At 55.6% G+C, this 19576-nt stretch overlaps 1 protein-coding gene across 1 annotated transcript in view; it reads left to right on the forward strand.

Annotated features, from left to right (window-relative positions):
- The first annotated feature begins 10322 nt into the window (after window positions 1-10322).
- TLE3 (TLE family member 3, transcriptional corepressor) overlaps window positions 10323-19576 on the forward strand; it is a 48832-nt gene continuing 39578 nt past the window's right edge. The window contains 4 exon segments of the mRNA XM_019441624.2: window positions 10323-11439; window positions 12024-12124; window positions 12650-12713; window positions 13759-13803. Coding sequence (XP_019297169.2) covers window positions 11416-11439; window positions 12024-12124; window positions 12650-12713; window positions 13759-13803 — 234 coding nt within the window. The 5' untranslated portion in view covers window positions 10323-11415.

Here is a 19576-nt window from a genome sequence, read left to right on the forward strand (position 1 = left end):
GCCTGTGACAGGATTTCCTTCTTTCTTAAACCTGAGTGGTATTCCATTGCACGTAGAGACCCCATGGCCTTTATCCACTCATCCCCAAATAGGTATTTGGGTTGCTTCCACCTCTGGGCTATCCTGAATAACGGTGCAGGGGACACGGGGGTGCAAGTATCTCTTCGAGATCCCGCCTTCAGTGTTTTTTGGTATATACCCAGAAATAGCATTGCTGAGTCACACGGTGATTCCATTTTTGTTTAACTTCTTAAAATGTGTAATTTATTGTTGAGAAAGAGAGAGAGAGAGCACAGGCGCACACGCATGAGCGGAGAGGGGGCAGAAAGAGCCAGGGGACAGAGGATCCAAAGTGGGCTCAGTGCTGACAGCACTGAGCCCATGCGGGGCTCGAACTCACGAACCACGTGAACATGACCTGAGCTGAAGTCGGAGGCTTAACCGACTGAGCCACCCAGGCGCCCCTGGTTCTATTTTTAACTTCTTGAGCAACCACTATACTCTTTTCCATAGTGTCTCCATCATTTCTCACTCCCACCCACAGTGCACGAGGGTTCAAATTTTCCCACATCATCACCAACGGTTATTTCCTTCCTTTTATTTTTTACTTTTTTATAATGGCCATCCTCATGGGGTTGAGGTAGTATCTTACTGCGGTTTCGATTTCCATTTCTTTAATGATAAACAGCGTCAAGCATCTTGTTAAGCGCTCGTTGGCCGCTTGTATATCTTCTTTGGAGAAACATCTATTCAAGTCCTTTGCCCATTTTTACGTCCACTTATTTGCTTTTATGCCATTGCTTTGTAGGAGTTCTTGATATAGCCTGGATATTATCCACGTATCAGAGACACGATTTGCAAATCTTTTCTGCCATTCCACAGTTTGCCTTTTCACTCTCTTGATTGTGGCCTTCGAAGCGCAGAAGTTTTTAAGTTTGACGTGATCCCATTTGTCCATTTTTGTTTTCGTTGCCTGTGCTTTTGGTGTCACATCCCATAAATCATGGCCAAATCCAATGTCGTGAAGCTTTTCCCCTATGTTTGCTTCTAGGAGTCTTAGGAAGAGGGCTTCCTCTTCCAGCACAGTTAAGAAGATGGCGAAATAGGGGCGCCTGGGTGGCTCAGTCGGTTAAGCGTCCGACTTCGGCTCAGGTCATGTTCTCGTGGTTCACGAGTTCGAGCCCCACGTCGGGCTCTGTGCTGACAGCTCGGAGCCTGGAGCCCACTTCGGATTCTGTGTCTCCTTCCCTCTCTGCCCCTTCCCCGCTCACGCTCTGTCTCACTCAAAAATAAACAAACGTAACAAAAAAAATAAAAAGAAGATGGCGAAATAGATGGTCACCTCTAGAACCTCTAGCTTCAAGAATCCCTGCTGTCGTCAAGATCCAGAGCTTAGAAAGCTGGGCCACCGCCCCTCCCCTCCCGCCCCGCCCACCACAACGTACCCTTGACATTCATGGAGCTAGTGACTAGACACTGGACCAGGGGTGCGGAGAAACTCACCGTCTCCACAAACCCGTCTCCAGTCAGAAATAACTGGGGGAGCCAGAGATGGTCCCTGCCATACATCTGCTTGCCGGTCTTGCAGCTGATTGTGGAACCATATTTTTGTTCGGTGAAGTCTAGAGGTGCGAGGTGAGCCCTCAGCCTGTGCAGCAAAGGAAGGCGCCCAGGAAGGAGGTTGGAATGGATGATGAGGACTTGGGGGGAGGAGGGGGAACGAGTAATAAATTAGACGATGTATCAGAAAGTGCCAGCTTCCCGCTTAGCAGAGAGTGGAGCGTTATTATACGCTGTGTCCCGCCAGCCATGAAGGCGCAGGGGGTTGACGGGGCAGGGTGGTGTTGGCTAGGGTGGTGAGGTGGCTTTGGGCACCGACTGCAGCAGGCAGGACGCGGCTGCCGTGGAATCCCACTTCTGCCACCCAGAGTTGTGTGACTTGATTCTTTCCGGGTCTCCTTTTTTTTTTTTCCCCCCACCTCCTCTGTCAAAGGGGTGGGAAGGAGGTGGCCGAGAATAATTTGCAGCTCTCTCCTGGGCTGCCAGGCCATTTCTCACTCAGGTCAGCAAGACCTGAGTTTAAGTCTTCCTCCTAGGACATCTCACAGGAGCAAAGGGGATGCTGGCTCAGAGCGATGGGGCTCCCTGAGTATGAAGACAGCACAGGGTCCATCAGGACCCCCCTCCCCAGCACAACGGAACCCCTGCAGCCCTCCCAATGAGCAGGAGGAAATTGTTGTGTCACAGCTGAGAATGTCTGGGAGGACTTTACGTAGTTCAGCAATTCTAAGGCTTCTCTTTTGGCCCTGGAACCTCCCCTGTCTTTCCCCCAAAGAAAACATTTTGTAGAGCCTGACCTACAAACTAGATCACAAATTGGAGCCGGTCCAATTAAAATGGTGGAGGGGAGCCCTGCGGCCCTAGGGAAATAGTTAATTCTGATTCCAGAAGGCCTAATTCATTCAAGGCTCCCCCTTATCAGCATGTGAGGTGGGGGACAAACCACTTAACGCTCTCTGGCCCTCAGTCTCTTCATCTATCACACGGGGATAATTTCCCTGCTCTGTGTGTTAGGTCTTGTCTATGACTCCATACATATGACGGTACTTTAAGATGCAAACACAAAAGGTGATGTTGCTTTTGTTTATGTTTTCCTCCGTTCCGCAGATTTTGTACAGTGGGTTGGTAGTGAAATAATAAGTCGGACTTCCAGACTTTCAGAATCTGAACATCAAAATGTGAACTGGTTTATCTGCTTTATTTCCTCCTTTCTTGCAACTGAAGCCCCCCCCTCCCCCTCCCCCTGCCCCCAGCTCTCCATGTTCCCAGAATTCCAGGGTCCACCTGCAATCTGGACCTTCACAGTCTCCAACTCCCTCTTCTCCCCGCCCCCCCTTTCCTGCCCCAGCCTTCTTTGGTTGCCCCAGTGTCCCTCCTGCAGAAACCCCATTCCAGAAAGGGCACTCGCAAAGGAGCCAAAACGTACGCCATTTTAGAGGGGCAGAGCTCAACAAACATTCCCTCCCTTCTTGCACACGCGGTGTTTTCCTTCTTGTACCTCTGTTTGCTCATCTACAAATAGGGACATAGAGACCTACCTTACTTGTTAAGACTACGTGAGACAAGGTTGTCCGCATCCCTCAGCCTCGGCACTATTGACATTTGGAACCAGATAACCCATTGCTGTGGGAGCTGTTCTGTGCACTGTCGGATGTTTAGAGGCATCCCTGGCCTGTGCTCGCGAGATGCCAGTAGCACCCTTAACCCTGAGTGGTGACAGCCAAAGAGGTCTCCAGATATTGTCCCATGTCCCCTTCGGAGCAAAAATGCTCCTAGTTAACGACCACTAGCAGGTGTGACCATATCAGGTAAACATACTTCACTATCATTGGGTGTATGTGACCAACACATATTTATAAAATCAGCCACCGGAAGGACGTAAAGCTGAGAGCAGGTTTGGAAGTGAAAATCAAAGCTGTCAGGCAGAATCCTTCTCTTCTCTCCTCCCCCCTCCCCCCGCATCACCTCCCCCCCCCCCCACTCACCCCCAGCAAAGACCGGATGTGCTTGGTGAGAGTCCTACCTTAATCACCTTGGCTGACCCGGGAGCACTCCCCTCCACCGGCCTGGATAATTCTTGCAGCGTGGGCCTCACCCTTGTGAAGTTAGATGCATTAATACCAGCAAAATATTTCTTAATCTCCTAAGCTTCAGCTTTGAATCCTTAAAAAGGAAAGAAAGAAACGGCACAAATCTCTTAATTAGGACGCCCAATCACTTCGATAAATATTTACCCGCTTCCTGCATGAGGCATGGAAACCCTGGGCCATTAGTCAATAGAGGTCAGCAAAGTGCACCTTGGGAGCAGCAGGATGCGGCTCAGACTGGCTTTGGATGGAACGTTGGAGGATGTTTCCCGTCTTATGCTTCTTTTAGAGGCAGGTGAACAAATATTTCAAGCCTGCTCTGCACACCTGCCCCCCCAACAAAGTTCCAGGTGGACATGGGGTGGGGGTGGAGGGACTCATTATAAATCATTGCCTGGCTTCCTCAGCTTTCTGGAGAGAGGTGGTGGCCTCCCCTGCCCCTTGGGCCACCAAGCAAATCAAACCATCCCCCGCATTCTCGAGAGTGTCCTGGCTGAACACCTTTGTCCCTATCTGGAATTGTCCCCCTTCTTCTCCATTTAGCCACACTAAGGGCCATGCTCTACACACAGCTTCTCTGATGGTCAACTCCATCCTTCCAGCCAATAGTATCTCCCTGTGTAGACTCTATTTGGCTCCTGGGGCCTAGGCCCAGCCTTGGAAGTAAGTGGGAACTCTCTGGTCGTCTCTGTCCCCAAAGCAAGGGCTTCCCTTAGGTTTTGGTATCTCCAAAGGGGTCTTGCATAGGGTAGGCTTTCTGTAAATTCTCGCCACCATCGGGTGCCACTGTTCCCATTTTACAGATGTGATAACTGAGACCCTGAGAGTTTCAGGGTCTTGCCCAAGACCTTGCACATCTTCAGGCCTCCCGTTGCGTTGGCTGGGGCTGCCACACGGGGAGCCTTCAGAGACAGATTTCACTGGAGCCTGAAACAGAAGTGGGGGGTGAAAGCAGAGGTATTAGGGAAGCAAGTTCTTAGCTCCCTTCTTTAGGGACCAAAACCTCCTCATCAGGTGGCAAAACACAAAAAGGATCCAAGGAAGCAGAAAGCACCCCGGTGCAGGCTGAGGGGGAGGGAAGGGTTTCTGTTAGAACTGTTTGCTCCTCCGGGCCCCCTCTACCCACTGGAACTTCTGTCCATCCTTCTGGACTGAGGTCAGGTTCCACCCTTCCAGGAAGTCCTCTGAGAAGCAACCTCTTCACAACTCCTGTTCTCCCTCAGAGCCAGACTGCGTTATATATATACTTCATTGCTGTGGTTTGTCTTCTCAGAAATGCTACAGACTCCCTGGCTGTTATAGTCAGATTTCTCTGCCTGCATTCCCCCCCTCCTGCCCCAGCCCCCTGCACTGCACTCCCCCCCCCCCCATCCCGCGCCTCCCCCCCCCCACTGCCCCTCCTCCTTCCTCCACACTTCAGGGGTCCTTGGGTAATAGGGAGATCCAAAGTCACTCGCGGGCTAAGGTAAAGAATGGGATTTCTAGAGAGGGAGGGAACCACCCGATGACCTCAGGAGGGCACTGGGGGAGCTCAGGGGAAGGGAGCTGGCTGTTGCCACCTGGGCGTGGTTACTGCCTGGCTTACTACCCCCAAAGGGCTGGGATGTTAGCCCTTCCTGTCTCTGCAGCCTCCCAGAAATGAGTGGAATCACTCAAAGGTCCTACATCACCATCACGGCCACCATGGCTAACTGTTATCGATCACTTAATGTGCCAGGTTCGGTACTAAGTACATCGCACGCATTAGCCCCATCGATCCTCAAAATAATCCTCTGAGGCAGACAGGATGGTTATCTCCACTTTACAGATGAGGAAATGGAGGCTTAGCAAGATTAAACAAGTCCCCAAGGTCACAGAACCAGGACCAGCCAGAGAATCGGAAGAGGGGTTGGGAGAGCCTGGGAAGTCCCCTTGAGCTCCCAGAAATAAAATGGCTCCCCGACGAGCTCCATAGGGCCTCCCTCTGGGACTCCCTGGGGCCCTCTAGTTTCCTGTGTTGTGTCCCGAAGCCTGATCCGCATTCCCAGGAAAGCCACGCCAGTAGGGTGTGGTGGTGCATTGCCCAGGCTCAAGTCTGGCAGCCACTGAAGTGACCTTGGACAAGTCACGGTACTACGGTGTGTCAGTTGCCCCCCCTGGAAAATAGGAGGAAGGCTGAGAGCACCCACTTCATTCATTGTGAAAGGATTAAGCGTGTTAATATTTGTCAAGTGCTTAGAATGGTGTCTGGCCCAGCCTAAGCACTATGTAAGAGTTTGTTAAATAAATAAAAATTCTCTTTCCTCTTGCTCTATGGCAAGGTGCTTGCTTGTGGAAGAGGCCTGGGGGTGAGCGGTGGGAGGCTATGGGGGGGCGGGCAGAATTGCCTTAGCCATGAAGCCACAAGCCAATAATCAGAGGGACCTTACAGAATCAACCAAAGAGATGGGTGAGGGAGATTTCTCTTCTCTTTGGGCAGTCCCAAGGAAAGGTCTCAAAAAAAAAAAAAAAAAAAAAAAAAAAAAAAAATCAAAGCCCACGGAGGCTGTAGGGGAAGGGATTGACAGGGAGAGGTTCAAAACTCCACCCAAGGCACTGGGATCAGTTCCTCAAATGGGAGGCCGCAGCCTGGTGTCGGACCTGAGCCAGACCCTTTAATTTCTGAGAAAGGGAGAAAACATATATTAAAACTCTCCCTGAAGTATTTGACAATCATTTTGAAAGAACCAGAGTGGCGGCTCTTGGAGCTGGCATCCAGCTGCCCACCAACCACCCTGCACCCCAAATGAGGGGTTGAGAAGACTAGGTTCTGCAAATCCAGGCCGGGCTTTCTATCTTACCCGGGTGACTTTTTTTTTTTTTTTTTTTTTTTTTTTTTTTTTAATGTGCCAGGAATTCCTCTCCCACGTGGGGTGGACTCCGAGGTACTCAATTAAGCAGCCAATGAAAAGTCAGCTCTTCGGTAGCAAATGACCCTGACACTTCTTGTAACATAAACAGTTGAAACGTTTCCAATTAGAACTGGAGACAGAGACGTTTGAACTCTTTCTCTCCACTCCCCTCCTTCTTTAAAAATAATTGTCAAGAGCTTTGGACATGGTGTTGTATACGTGTTTTTTATTTTCTTTTCTCTTTCTCGAGCATCAAAGAAATGTATTTTTCTCCTTGTTTTGTTTTTTTTTTTCTAATTTGGGGGTGTCACGTGGGTGGGGGTCGAGCGGGGGTTTGCTTAAAGGGGTGCTGGCCTGGTTAGTTACCTCCCGCCCCTCTCCCAGTTCTGGGCTCCGGAGAGCTGGGCGTGACGCTGGGTGCGCAGCGAGTAGGAGCCGGAGGCGGGCGAGCTGGGCCAGTGACCTTACAGCCTGACCCGCAGAAAGAGCTGGTAATGAATGAAAGAGTGAATGAATAAGGAATGAATCAATGCCTCTCCTTCAGCAACTGCTTGCGCGGATCCTGCTCCCGCAAGCAAAGGAGGAGCTGAGGTTGGCTGTTGAGCTGGCTGTCCTGGATTCGAATGTCGACGCTTCTGCCCAGTTTGGGGCAAATTACCGAGTTTTCGAAGCCTCTCTCTTTTTTTTTTTTTACTCTATAAAATGGGGACTACCGGCCAGGCCGCTTCCCTAGGGCGTGAGGTGAAGAAGAGAATTCTCGCTTGGGTAGCAGTGTTCTGCCTCGTGCATAGTAAGCGCTCCAGCGCCCTAACCATTCTAGACTGCTTGGCGGGCCCTCCAGCTGGGCCCTGCAGAGGAGGCGGCGCTCTGCAAAACCCAGTCCATCAATGCAGCCGCGCGCATCTCCAGCGTGCCCGGCCCCGCGCGGGCGCTGGGGCTCACAGGTGAACCCCACGGGAGTCGGCCCTGTGGGAGCGTCCAGGCTCGCGGGGTCCCCGGGATCGCGGACGGCGGGGCAAGAGCGAAGAGCGATGCCTAGGACGGGGACGGAGCTGCAGTGCTCTACGGTCGCAATCTGTATAGACCTGACCTGGGGGCCCAGGCTAGTAGGTCGACTGCGGGCGGGCGCCGTTGGAGCCAGTCCGGAATGAGATCGGGAAAGGGAGGCCGGACAAGGCGCATCTTGAAGGCATTGTGTTTAATAAATCCGGGCGAGACGCACACCCGCTACTCCCCCATCCCTCCTCTCGGCTCCCAAATCGAGACCTGCTGTGGGATCCCCAGTTTACGGGGTCTTAAAACCCCCTTCACTTTGATTAGCAGCTTCAAAGAGCTCCTTTAAAGTTTGTCCCCCCCCCCCCGCCCCCACCTTCCCTTTTACAGGCCACCCCTCCCCCATCACTCCTAGACTTCTGGACGACAACAACAAAACAAGACGCAGTTTGGGGGCGGGGTGGGGGTGGAGGGAATCTTCAGGTTTCCTTCTAAACGTGGGCCGTAGAAATTACCTGTTTCAGGCGTGCGCAGGAGTCAGAGAACCGTGGAGTTTGGGCTTTTTTTTTTTTCTTTCTTTTTCCTTTTTTTCTTTTTTTTCCCCCCTTTTCGGGGTGTGTGTGTGTGTGTGTGTGTGTGTTTTACCTTTTATTATTTAAATTGATACGTTTCATTACTAGGGAGAAAAATAAAATATTCCTTTGATACACAAAATCAAATTGATATTTAGCCTCTGCTTACTTTTTTATGCATGGCTCCTTTATACCACATGGTAGTGACAGATTGTTTGAGCTGGAAGGAAAAGCCATTCAAAGCTAATTAAGCAGCCATTCCAAGCACTATTTGCAAGCGGGAGGCTCAGAAGCCTCGGCATTTGTCAGCGCTCCCCCACCCCTCGTGGTTTTGACTGACAGCTCTGGACGCGGACTGACAGCTCCCGACCGTTTCACCAATCAGTGGCGGAGGGCCTCCTCGGCGGCTTCTGATTGGTTTCCCGGGCCTTGCTAGGGGGCGTGGCCGACGGTTCCCACGTGGGGGGCAGGAGCGAGAAAGGGGCGGGGCGGGTTGGAAGCGGGTGCGCCCACCCGTGACGTAAGGGGGAGGGCAGAGAAGGGGGAGGGGAAAAGGAAGCTCCAAAGAGGAGCCATTTTGTGTCTAATGAATGCTGCGGCCAGATGCTCGCATCTGTCGACCCGGGCTTCTCTCTACCCCCCTCTTCGGTGCGCGCCGCACACGATTTATGTTTTTATTTAGGAAAATAAATAAATGAAGAGAGGAGCGCGGTTCAGGGCTGGCGGCCGGAGCGGGCGCGGGGAGGTTCAACTCCTAGGCGGGCGCTCACGTGTAACTCCCTGCGCACCGGCCTCCGAGCGCCCGCTCGCTCTCAGCTCCTCATTAAGATGCAAAGAGCAAACTCCAGATCCTAATGAGGGGAAAATATAGATCCGGGGGCGCGCGGCCGGCTCGCGCGCGCCCGCCACCGGCCCCGGGGTGCGTGCGCTTTCGCGGAGATGCCGGGGAGGGACCCGCGGGCGCCCGTTGGGCCGGTTCACCCGGCGGGGCCCGCGGGGGTCCGGGGCGCGGCCGCTCCCCCACTGCCCGTCTGCCCTGACGTAACCCCGAGCAGCAGATCGAGGCTATCCGTTTGCGGGCGGACTGGCCCCGGAGCCGAGTGGCCTGTGCGACCGCGCGGGGAGTCCCGGAGGCGCGGCGGTTGGGGGTGCGCGAGGAGCGCGCGGGGGCAGGCGAGCGTCTGCGCCTCCCGGGGCGTCGAGGCTGGCTGCCGAGACACCCACGGGCCCGCACGCGAGCCCCTCCGCAGGCTTCCGCCGACGTCGCAACACAGCCTCGAGCAGGCCGGGCAAACCGGGTCGGAACGGGGAGCTCCCCGGCCACGGCAGGGCAGGGCCGCCTCCCCATCCCCTCCTCCGCTCCCCTGGCCCCAGCGCGCGGTGAGGAACCTCGGGAACTGGGCCGTTTGTCCGCCGGCAGCCGGCCCTTCCATCTGCGCTGCCCGCCAAGCCAGAGTTCCTCAGACTTCTAGCCGGCAGCCGCCGCACATCAAAGACGCTGTTTATTTGGCTTTCTGAAAAGAAGGACGAATGAACAAAGAAAAAAAAAAAAAAAAGCTGGGGGCCAGTGGAAGGGGGAGGGAGGGCAAGAGAAGGGGTAAAGAGAGGGACACCCTCAGTTCCCAGCAAATTTTTTAAGGTGGGAGGCAACTTTGGGACCCACCATTTTCTCAGTCCTAAATCCTGCGAAGTGAAAACATTAAAGTGACAAAGTGATTCTGTTTGTTTTATAGTATCTAATTGGGCTGCTTTGCAGACCTAATGAGATTCCAGGGAGGAATCGTTCGCCGCCACTGCAGAATAAACTGATACATTACTACCAGCCACAGGTTTCGAGGACCGTACGGCTTGTCTTTTTTTCTTTTGTTGTTATTCCTCGGGTTCCCCTGTTTCCCCCTCCCGCCAAATAATTATTTGCTAGTAGATCGTGGGAAAAAAAAAAAAAGAGGCGGGAGAAAAAAAAAGTCTAGCAGCCCAGCACTATAATATATATCTATTTATTATATGTCTTTCGGTTAATTCCTGATCTGAGGAGCGCTGTTTTTCACTCCCATGCGAAAGTCACCAGCGGGTAGGGCCTGATTGCTACTTTTCATGCATAGTTTTAGACACAAGAGGGCATTGTGACGTCGCGCCCGGCGGCGCCCAGTCGCAGGCCGAGTCCGGTAGCCCCACGTGGGGGCCCCGCACTCCCATTGGCCAGCACCGGGCGAAGCTGCCACATTATTTTGTTACTTTTCAGTCCCTATTTGGAACTGCTCTCGCGGCAGTTCAGACCTCGTGCTCGTCCCCCTCGCCTGTCTGTGTGTGGTATCCGCAGGTCCCGGGCACTTTTTTGGGTGTGTGTGCGTGCGTGTGTGCGTGCGTGTGTGTGTGTGTTTGGGGTGTGTGTTTGGGGGGTTTTTCGGGCGCGGAGAGAAGAGCCAGGCCGAGGGGAAGGAAGGAAGCCGCAGAGCTCCCCGGTCTCGGGCTGCGCTCTCTCCTGCCTGTGCGCTCCGAGGCGGCGGTGGCGGCGCCGAGCGCTCCTCGCTGGGGACGCGGCGCTCAAGCTGGGAGCAGCGAGGACCCCTTTGCGGAGGCTTCCGGTGCCCGCTGGAGTTAGGATGCCAGGGCAGCTGATTTGCACCTACTGAGCCTGGAGTTTCCTCCTCGGCCCTGGGAAGGGCTTGCAGCGGCGGCGGCGGCGGCGGCGGCGGCAGTAGCAGACGGAACAGCAGGCTCTCCTCTCCGAGGGGGGGCGTCTAAGCGCCCGCGCCGGGCTCCCGCCCTCACCCTCCGGCGCTCCTGCGGCCCCCAGCCGCCACCTGGGTGCTAGCCTCCTTCCTCTTCTCCCCGGGAGCCGCCTCTGGGATCGGACCCGCGCGCCCCGGATGCTGGGGCTGCCTCGGCGCGCCCCCCTCACGGCGCGACTCGCCGAGTGATCCGGAGGGGGTCCGCAGTCGCCCCAGGAGGAGACCCCGGCCTCGGGACCCCGCGCCGGAGCCACCGGGGAGACGACGATGTCCGCGCTGTCCCCGGCCCTGACGCGCTCCACGCAGCGGGGGGAAGGCGGCCGGCCGCAGACCGCCGAGCCCTAGGCGCACAAAGCCCGCGTCCGCCGCCCGGCCTCGGCGCCCGCCGACGACTTTGCCGCCTGCTCCGCAGCTCTTTGTCTCCACTTGGGGCGGGCGCCCGACTCTGGGATTTCGCTGCGAGAGCGGGCTGGGGGGGCCGGGGGCGAGCACTCGGTTTCCCGGCCGCCCCCCGCTCGGGCTTGGCTCCCCCCTCCCCCGCACCTCCCCGGCCCGAGCTCTCGGCGCTTCCACGCTCTCGGAATCACGACCCCTCCCTGCCATGTATCCGCAAGGCAGACATCCGGTGAGTAATTGCAACTCGGTTTATTTAAGCATCTATCATGGCAGGGTAAACGAGGCAGTTTATCTGGCACCTCCATTTTGCTTGTTGCTACCTTTATGGTGTGTGCGTGCGTGTGTGTGTGTGTGTGTGTGTGTGTGTGTGTGAGTGCGCGCGCGCGCGCGCTCACACAAAGGGGATGGGGATGGGGGGGCGCCGTGGAGAGAGGAGGTTAATTCCGCCCGAGTGGCGTTGGGGGGTTGCCTGTGTTCCAGCGGAACTGTTTGTTTTCACGCTGCCCCCCTCCTCCCCCGCTCCCTCTCCCCAATCTCTCAACTCACCCGGCTATGTTCCAGTGCCGGTCTTACTTGGGAAGGGAGCCCCTTCGTGCAAGGGATGAGCCCCGCCGCCAATGGGGAAGGAATGGGGCGCCCCCCCACCCCACCCCGTCGGGCGGCTGAGAAACTTGCTGGGAAGGTTCTGGGCTGTGAGGGTGGCCTCCCGGGTTGGGCGGGGGGAGCCGGGGGAAGCCGCGGAGGGGCTGGGGCCGCCCGGAGCCCAGTCTGACGCCCCCGCCCCCTCCCCTGTCTCGTCCTCGCGGGCTCCAGGCTCCCCATCAACCCGGGCAGCCGGGATTTAAATTCACGGTGGCTGAGTCTTGTGACAGGATCAAAGACGAATTCCAGTTCCTGCAAGCTCAATATCACAGGTAAGGCCGGTGGGGGCCTCCCCGGGGCCGGCGGGAAGGGGCGTCCCCGCCGCGGCTCCTGCCACCCCCCGCGGGGACGGAGGGGGCTCCCGACCCAGGGCGGCGGGGCAGCCGGGGCCTCCGCCTTTTGTTTCCCCTTTCCGAGCGCGGCGCCTTAACCCTTGGCTGCCCGCAGCCTCCCGGCACCCTGGGCCGCGGGCGGGGTGAGGGTCGGGGTCGCGGCGGGCCCGCTCTGGGGGTCGCGAGCCGGGTTCTCCACCCGCCTCCCTCCCCCCGCCCCGGCCCCCGCGGCCCTGAGCAGTCCACGCGCTCGGCCGCGGAAGTTTCAAGTTGTGTCTCTCCCTCCCCCGTGGCGAGGACCCGAACCCCCTCCGCCCCGGGGCTGCGGGGTGACAGGGTCCCCCAAGGGGCGGAGGGGGGGGGCGTTCAGGAAGTGGCAAAGCGGTTCTCAGAGGCCCTGACGTTGGGGCCTCGGAGGAGGCAGTGCGGGCCCCGGGCCTGAGCCGGCTCCTCCTGCCCTCGCAGCCTCAAAGTGGAGTACGACAAGCTGGCGAACGAGAAGACCGAGATGCAGCGCCATTACGTGATGGTGAGAGGCGGCCGCGGGCCGGGGCCAGGGCGGGCCCGGGGTGGGGGTCTGGGGGACCCTGCAGCCGAGTCCCCGGCCCGCCGCGGCCAGCCGCCGGGCAGCCCTGGGAGCCGGGGTTATCCGAGTGTGCCCCCCGACCCGCCACTGCCCCCCCCCCCCCCCCTTTAGCCCGGGCCACTTGGAGGAGGGTGGGTGAGAGGAGGGGCCGAAAGGGAAACCCAAATCCAGGCGGGGCGCTTTTGCGCTACCTTCGTGCCCCTTTAGTTTGTTTCCCAGAGGGACTGGTGGCCCCTGTCTTCGCTAGTAAGATAGGACTGGATCAGCTCACGTCTGGGTGGGATAACATCTCTGTTAGGGACCTCCGGGGAGTGTTGGGACACTTTGCTGCTTTGCAGCCCTGGGATCTAGCCAGAGTGGGACAGGAGCCCTCTCCGCCTATCCCCTGCACGCGCCCCCCCCCCCTTCTTTCCCCAGGGTTTTGTGAGAGTGGAGGAGCCTTTCAAAGCTCTCTGCCTCCACTCCCCTGCCTCAGCAGGGATACCCCAGCCTCGTCAGCCTTGGCGCAGTAGGGTAGAGTCTCTTCCCTTTCCCAGTGTCTGTTGCCCTGAGTTTCCATCTTCTGTTTGTTGAGAGGACATGGGAGGCACTTAAGCGCCCTCCCTGCACTGCTTTCCACATAAGAGGCCTTTGACACATTGCTAAATAACTCTCAGAGGACAAGAGGGGCCCAGTATACACACGATTCCCTGTTGAACCCGAACCTTGTATAAACAGGATATGTGGCCCACGAGGTGCTTGTGGAAGGGAGGGAGGGCCCAGCTTCTCTTACTGCTGCATCGATAATGTTCTGTAGAGATGAGAGCCACATTCACCCCTGGTCAGCCCTTCAACCCCCCTATAGCGGGCTTTGGGGTTTGATTTGAACTTCGTTAGCATTTGTATCCTAAAAGTGTGATTTGGCCAGAAACCTGGCCCCAAAGCTGATTTTGGAAAGTGAACAGATGACTGGGGGTTGCCTGTTAACGGCAATTCTTTTTGCTTTTAGTACTATGAGATGTCCTATGGCTTGAACATCGAAATGCACAAGCAGGTAAGTGCTTTTCTTCTCGAAATCTACCTAGCGGTTAAAAACCTAATAAATGGGTTTCTTATGGCCCCTGCCCTTTGAAAAGGAGCCTCGTCTTCTGTTCCCCCTCCTTCTCCTTGAAGAGCAAATGGATCCGGTCTCTGAAATGCAGGGTCTGAGGCGTTGCTGATTTCTTGGGCATGAGTTTTTGGCACCTGAGCTTGTGAAATTAGTCCTGGTCTTGGATCTTGGTATAAAGGAGCAGAGGAAATGTTGTGCCTTCAGGATCTGCTTTACAAACTCCTGAAACCCAGAGGGGGCTAGCTGGCTGCTTTTAAGTGTTTTAATATAAAATTCTCAAGGGGAAATGCAGGAGGGTGTGTGTGTGTGTGTGTGTGTGTGTGTGTGTGTGTGTGCGCGCGCATGTGTGCCTGCGCATAACAATTTGATGTTCTGCCTTGATAAGATTAAATTTCAAGAGTCTTTAAAGCCAGGCTGAGCTGTCAAAATTTAAGGGAACAAGCCACTAACTGCTTAAAAATACGAAGCCAGGATGAAATATAGCCCTCATGTCTTACGTTTGCGAGGCAGCTTTCTCCTCTCAATCTTCATTTGAAGGCAGCCCGGGTCCCCATTTTACAGAGAAGGAAGCTGAAGCAGAGAGGTGAAGTAACTTGCCCAGGGCTGCCTCGCCAGGACCTCGGAGGTGGCTGGTAGTTGAGCTCAGCTTTGAAATCCTGAAGTCAAACCAGTTTAGCTAGTGTGGTGGTGTTTAATGGATATGTAAACTACCTCGTATTGTCACTCTCCTAATAACAGTATACCTCAAACCGAGCAAATACAAACAGCCTTTATCTCAGTGCATATCAGTAACTAGTCCCGGGTGCTAGGCTGGGCTGTGGGAGAGGCCTGTTTGTGTATTTGTGTTCCAAGGAGAGGCTGTCTGTAATTTGGCTTGGCCAGCGATTAGAAGTGACTTGGCACGAATAAATGGCGCAGGCCGGTTGTTCTTTTTAACAATTGGTGTTCTTGAAATCTCAGAAGACTGTTGACTCATTCTAGCCTTTGGTGACCGTGACTTGAATGGATTTGCTGCCCTAAATTAACAGTCGTTGACGGGGGTTTAAAATCTGCTCTTGACGGGGGCAGGGTCTGGGGCAGGTGAGAAGGGCAGGTGACCCTGAAATGCCTGTCCCTTGCGGCCTGCTCCAGTGGCTTCCTATAAAGCCTTTTGAATCTGTGGTTTCCTTTCTGTCCTGGAGGAGCCCCAGTGTTGGGTGAAGGGCAGCCGGAAAGGGGCCTGAGTTTACTGGGCCATGTGGGAAGCCAGTTTGTGGCTTCCTGAGGGATTAGCATAGGAAAGCTACCAAGTTTTCACTTCTTAACCCACAGAAATCACAAGCAGCCACGGCTTTGTATATCGAGATGTTTCTCTTCGGCAGAATGGACTGGAGGCAGGTGCTGCCCAACTTTAGGTGGGACTGAATGCATGGAGTGGACCTCAGGTGTTCAGGGACCCTTGGGCTGTTAGGCAAGGTGCCACCTTCTCCCTTTCTCCACCTCCTCTTTTTTCTTTTTTTTTTTTCTTCCCTCGGTGCTTAGTATCTTGGGTGTGTTTAAAGAGGGTAATTGCACCCAGGTTTAAAATTTATAGCAGCAGTTATTCTAAGAGCTTCATAATTAAGGCGTAATATGTCGTTGCATGTTGAGGTCTGCATGGGTGGTGTTCCCCGTGTCTGTGAGTGGTTGGTTCTTTGGCACGAGTCCACCTTGGCTGGTGGAGCAAAGGTGTTCCCGGAGTCCTGGGGAGACTCTGAACTCAGGAAGAGTTAACCGCCTTAACGCATGTGGTGGTGGGGTTTGCACAAAGAGCAGCTGTGTGCATCTGGGGCTTCTGGCCATTCCCCAGACAGGGTTCTCAGGGGGAGAATGCCTGAGGTTTGGCGACACGGTCCCATTTAATCCTCTCAGCTGCTAGAGGCAGGCAGACGGAGCGTTTGCGCCCTTTGTACAGGCGGGGAAACGGAGGCTTCAGGGAGGCCCGTCGCGCAGGGCTGGGACTCCAATCCAGGCCTCTGGATTCTCGAAATGGGTGCTTTACCCTGCCTGCCAGTCCCCTCTGCCCTACCACCAGCTCCCCTTTGCTTTCCCAGCACGAATGAGTGGTGCCTTCTGGTGCCTTCGCCGGGTTTATGGCAATCTCTGGAGTTGGGTGAAATCGCCCGGAGGCTGTGGAGGAACAAAGAGGCAGGGAGGTGAAGAAACTAACCTGCAACCCTGACCTAATGGGGCTGGCCACTCCCTAGGCTTGCCGGGGTTCTGCAGAAGAAAACCCAGCCACTAATTGTAGTGTGGGTCTCGGGTGCATTTGGCGGATGGTGGTTAGGCCTGAGCAAACAAGTTTATCAGCTGACCTGTTTAGCGGTTGACTGGTGTTTTATCTGCACACACCATCAAGTGACTGGAGCGCTTGAATTATTCATGCAGTGTCCTGCCCTCTAGACTTGACTGTTCGTGTGATTACATCTGCCTGGAACAAACAGGCTGGATTCTTCGTCTTTAAGCTCAGGGGTGGGGGTGGGGACTGTCTGTACCTTTATGTAATAGGTGATCTCCAGAGCTGGCACTTTGAAAAGCGTGGGGGTCCTCCGCCTGCTCGCTCACATGCACCCCGCCCCCCCTTCACTGCCACCACCACCGCCACCGTTTTGTTTTTTTTTTTTAAAAAAAAGGTCTTCTTTGCTGTCTCTGGGGAAATGCCTATCAGTTGGGAACCTCCGGGTCTGCCCGATAGGCCCTGGGTATTGACAGAGGGCAGCTGCCGAGGTGCGTCCAGCCCGTTTTTTATTTTACCGAGAGGTTAAGCTCACTGTGGCTGGCTCCTGCTGGCTGTTTCCCTGTATCCTTCTCGTTCTTCTTTCAAGCTGTCAAATCCCACAGAAGTAATAAATGGTTTCTCCTCCTACGCCTCTGCCTACCTCCCTAATTATGGCAAAGCAAAGATTACAGAATCACGGGCCTGGCCTGAGCTTTCAAGGGGTCACCCACCTCCTCTAAGCCCCTGCTTCCAGGCAGAATGTCAAGGGTGATTCAGGGAGGCGATGATGGCTGGCCACCTCATTGATTCCTGTCCTGTCCCTGCCGAGGCTCTCCAGTGCCAACAAAGCCAGCTTCGAAAGGAGCGCCCCAGAGCACCTGTTGGCTGTGGGGTTTGAGGCACGAGAAGCTGGGTCAGCCCGTCTTCACCCTCCCCCGGTGAGCACTGAGGTTTCAAAAGAGAACTTGAGACATTTGGACTTTGGGGCAGCGCTATGCCAACCCTTTTTACGGTCACCCTTTTTCTATAAACCCAGAGGAGCAACCCTTCCTCCAAGTTTCTCTTGGCATCCTGGAACGGGGGGGGGAGCCCTCTGGCTTCTTATGCAAACCATTCCAGATTGCAGATGAGGAAACTGAGGCCAGGGAGGGGAGCTGAGATACCCAGTTACCCAGTCCCGCATTAGTGCTGGGGCTGCTAATGCAACCTTTTGTCCCGAGCCCAGGTCTCTGTTTAGCAAGACTCAAGAGGTGAGGTGTATTTGTTTACTAACTGATAGCACTCTGTGGCTTTAATTGTCATTGCCGCTTTCTGCATTATGTCAAGAGGCTAAGGCGACGCCTGCGAACCTGGCTATACCAAAGTACAAAGTACCCCATTTCGGGTTGTATAACCATATCAGCTGGATGCTTTTTGCCCACCGTCCTCTTGTGAATTGCCAGCTATTTGCACATCTAATGATTTGATGTGCGTAATAATAAACACAGTGCAGAACTAGCGACCCCAGAGGTCAGGTTCATGGGTGAGGTAAAGTGGTAAGGCCTGTGACCTTTTTACCCAAGGATACAGAAAGCCACGGCGGCCGTGGCCGCTGTGAACGCGGGGCTGAAGAAGGATATGGGAGATCTCTGTTTGTCCCCTCCCCTCTCATCACCCAAGTAATTAGGGGCTTGGCTGGAAGATGTCCAGGTACAAGTTGAAGTTTGGGGACCATCAGTGTTGAAGGCCGGGTGGCCAGAGGGAGCCAGCAGGTGGCGAGGTTACAAAGACCCTGCCCAGGAGTGCCTGTTTGTGGGGTGCGTCTGGGTTGAGCTAAGAAGAGTTCCAGAGTAGCGGGGGCGGGGGGGGGGGGGGGGGCAGGGGGGGTGGTTGCTGGCATCCAAGCACTCCTCCTAGGCCCTGGTTTCCACCTCACCTTTCCTGGCTGGTCACTCTTGCTGAGCTTTCTCCAGTCACTTAGCTCCTCTCACTGCGCCGAGGGCCTGCCATGGTCAGCTTTGGGGGTCTGCCAAGCTCAAAGCCCCCTGCCCCCTGTCCTGTGCACCTGCAAGGAGCTCCCGCCCCAGACTGCCTTCCACCCTAGCCTTCCCTGGACCCCCATTCTTCACTGCTGCTGTTGCTATATGGAGTGAGATTCGTGTGCTCTTTTGCTTCTCATACGCTTGATCATTGGGATGGCCTCGTATCATCCGAGGAAACTGAGCCTGACTCTTCCTTCTTTCCATGAACTCTTCTGGACCAGGGGCCCCCGGAGGGCACAGAGCTCTTTTTCTCCTTGGGTTCCTCCTCCTCCACTTAGTATAGAGAGGATCTGGTCTGTGTCAGAGGCCCTCGGTTTCCGTTCCGCTGTAGGAGTGAGCTCCCTTTTCCCTCCTGCGTGGGAAACTGCTTTCCTATCCCTATCCGTTTGCACAAAATCCTGGGACACTTGGGACCAAAAGGTAGTCAAGGCCAAACCTCAGTGGGGTTTCCCGCCTGCGATCTGGCCTGCATGGCGCCCTTTCTCACACTTCATCATCTCCTTTTTTGGTGGCCACGGAGGAAGCCCCTCTGCTGGGGTCTCTTACGGGCGCTTGGCACGTAACAGGTGCTCAGCAAACACGCTGGTTTTCCTTTACTCAGAATTACTGGGGTCATCAGAGGGTGGGATTCTGGTTCCCTGAGCTCTGGGAGTAGGAAGTGAGGGTTTTAATTGTGGGTTGGCTACCAGCTCTGCAGGCTTCCTCCTACGGCTCTCGGCATCCAGTTTCTTCATCAGTAAAATGAGGGGGTTGGAGCCGTTCCAAAACGGTTATTAGGGGCCTGGGATGTGCTGGGTGTGGGCCGGGGCTGGTTACACAGCCGAATCAGACACCATTCCCTCCGCTGGGGAGTTGGCATCTAAATAAGTCATGGCAGTGCAGTGAGGTAAGTGCTAATACGGCCCCAGTGTCACAGGAGGAGTACCCAGGACAGAACAGCTTATGCTTCCCCGGAAAGGGGGAGGGGAAGGGGGATGGGGGGGGCACAGAAGACTACACCGAAGGGCTGTTACCTGAGCCGAGACTTAGAGGGAGGGCAGGGGTTTATGAGGCAGAAGCCAGCAGAAAGCCAGCCTGGGGGGAGGAGGGGGAGGACGCTGCTCCTTAATCTGGGTGGCAACCGCTCTTGGAAAGGCAAACGGAAGCACCATCCACAAGCTGGAATGGTGGGGGCGGGGGCGGGGCTCCACTTGGGGAGCCAGGCGAGGTGGTGACATTTTGCAGCAAAGTGATCTCCAAGGCCTCTCTGCTCTCACACTCCCGACTCCGTGGCTCCCTCTGTCCCCATATGGCTCTGCGGGGCTGGCCCGCGGGGGCCATCCGGGCCCCCGGGCAGCGGTGGGGGGGGGTGGGGGTGGGGGATGGGGACGCCCCGCGCTGGCGGAGGGAGCCGGAGGGCCTCCCGGTGCCTGCTTCTCCACCCCCACATGCCGGTTTGAACTTTCTTCCCCAAAGTGGC

Source organism: Panthera pardus, unplaced genomic scaffold (genome assembly GCF_024362965.1).
Source record: "Panthera pardus isolate Hobbes unplaced genomic scaffold, ASM2436296v1 HiC_scaffold_24, whole genome shotgun sequence".
Taxonomy (NCBI): domain Eukaryota; kingdom Metazoa; phylum Chordata; class Mammalia; order Carnivora; family Felidae; genus Panthera; species Panthera pardus.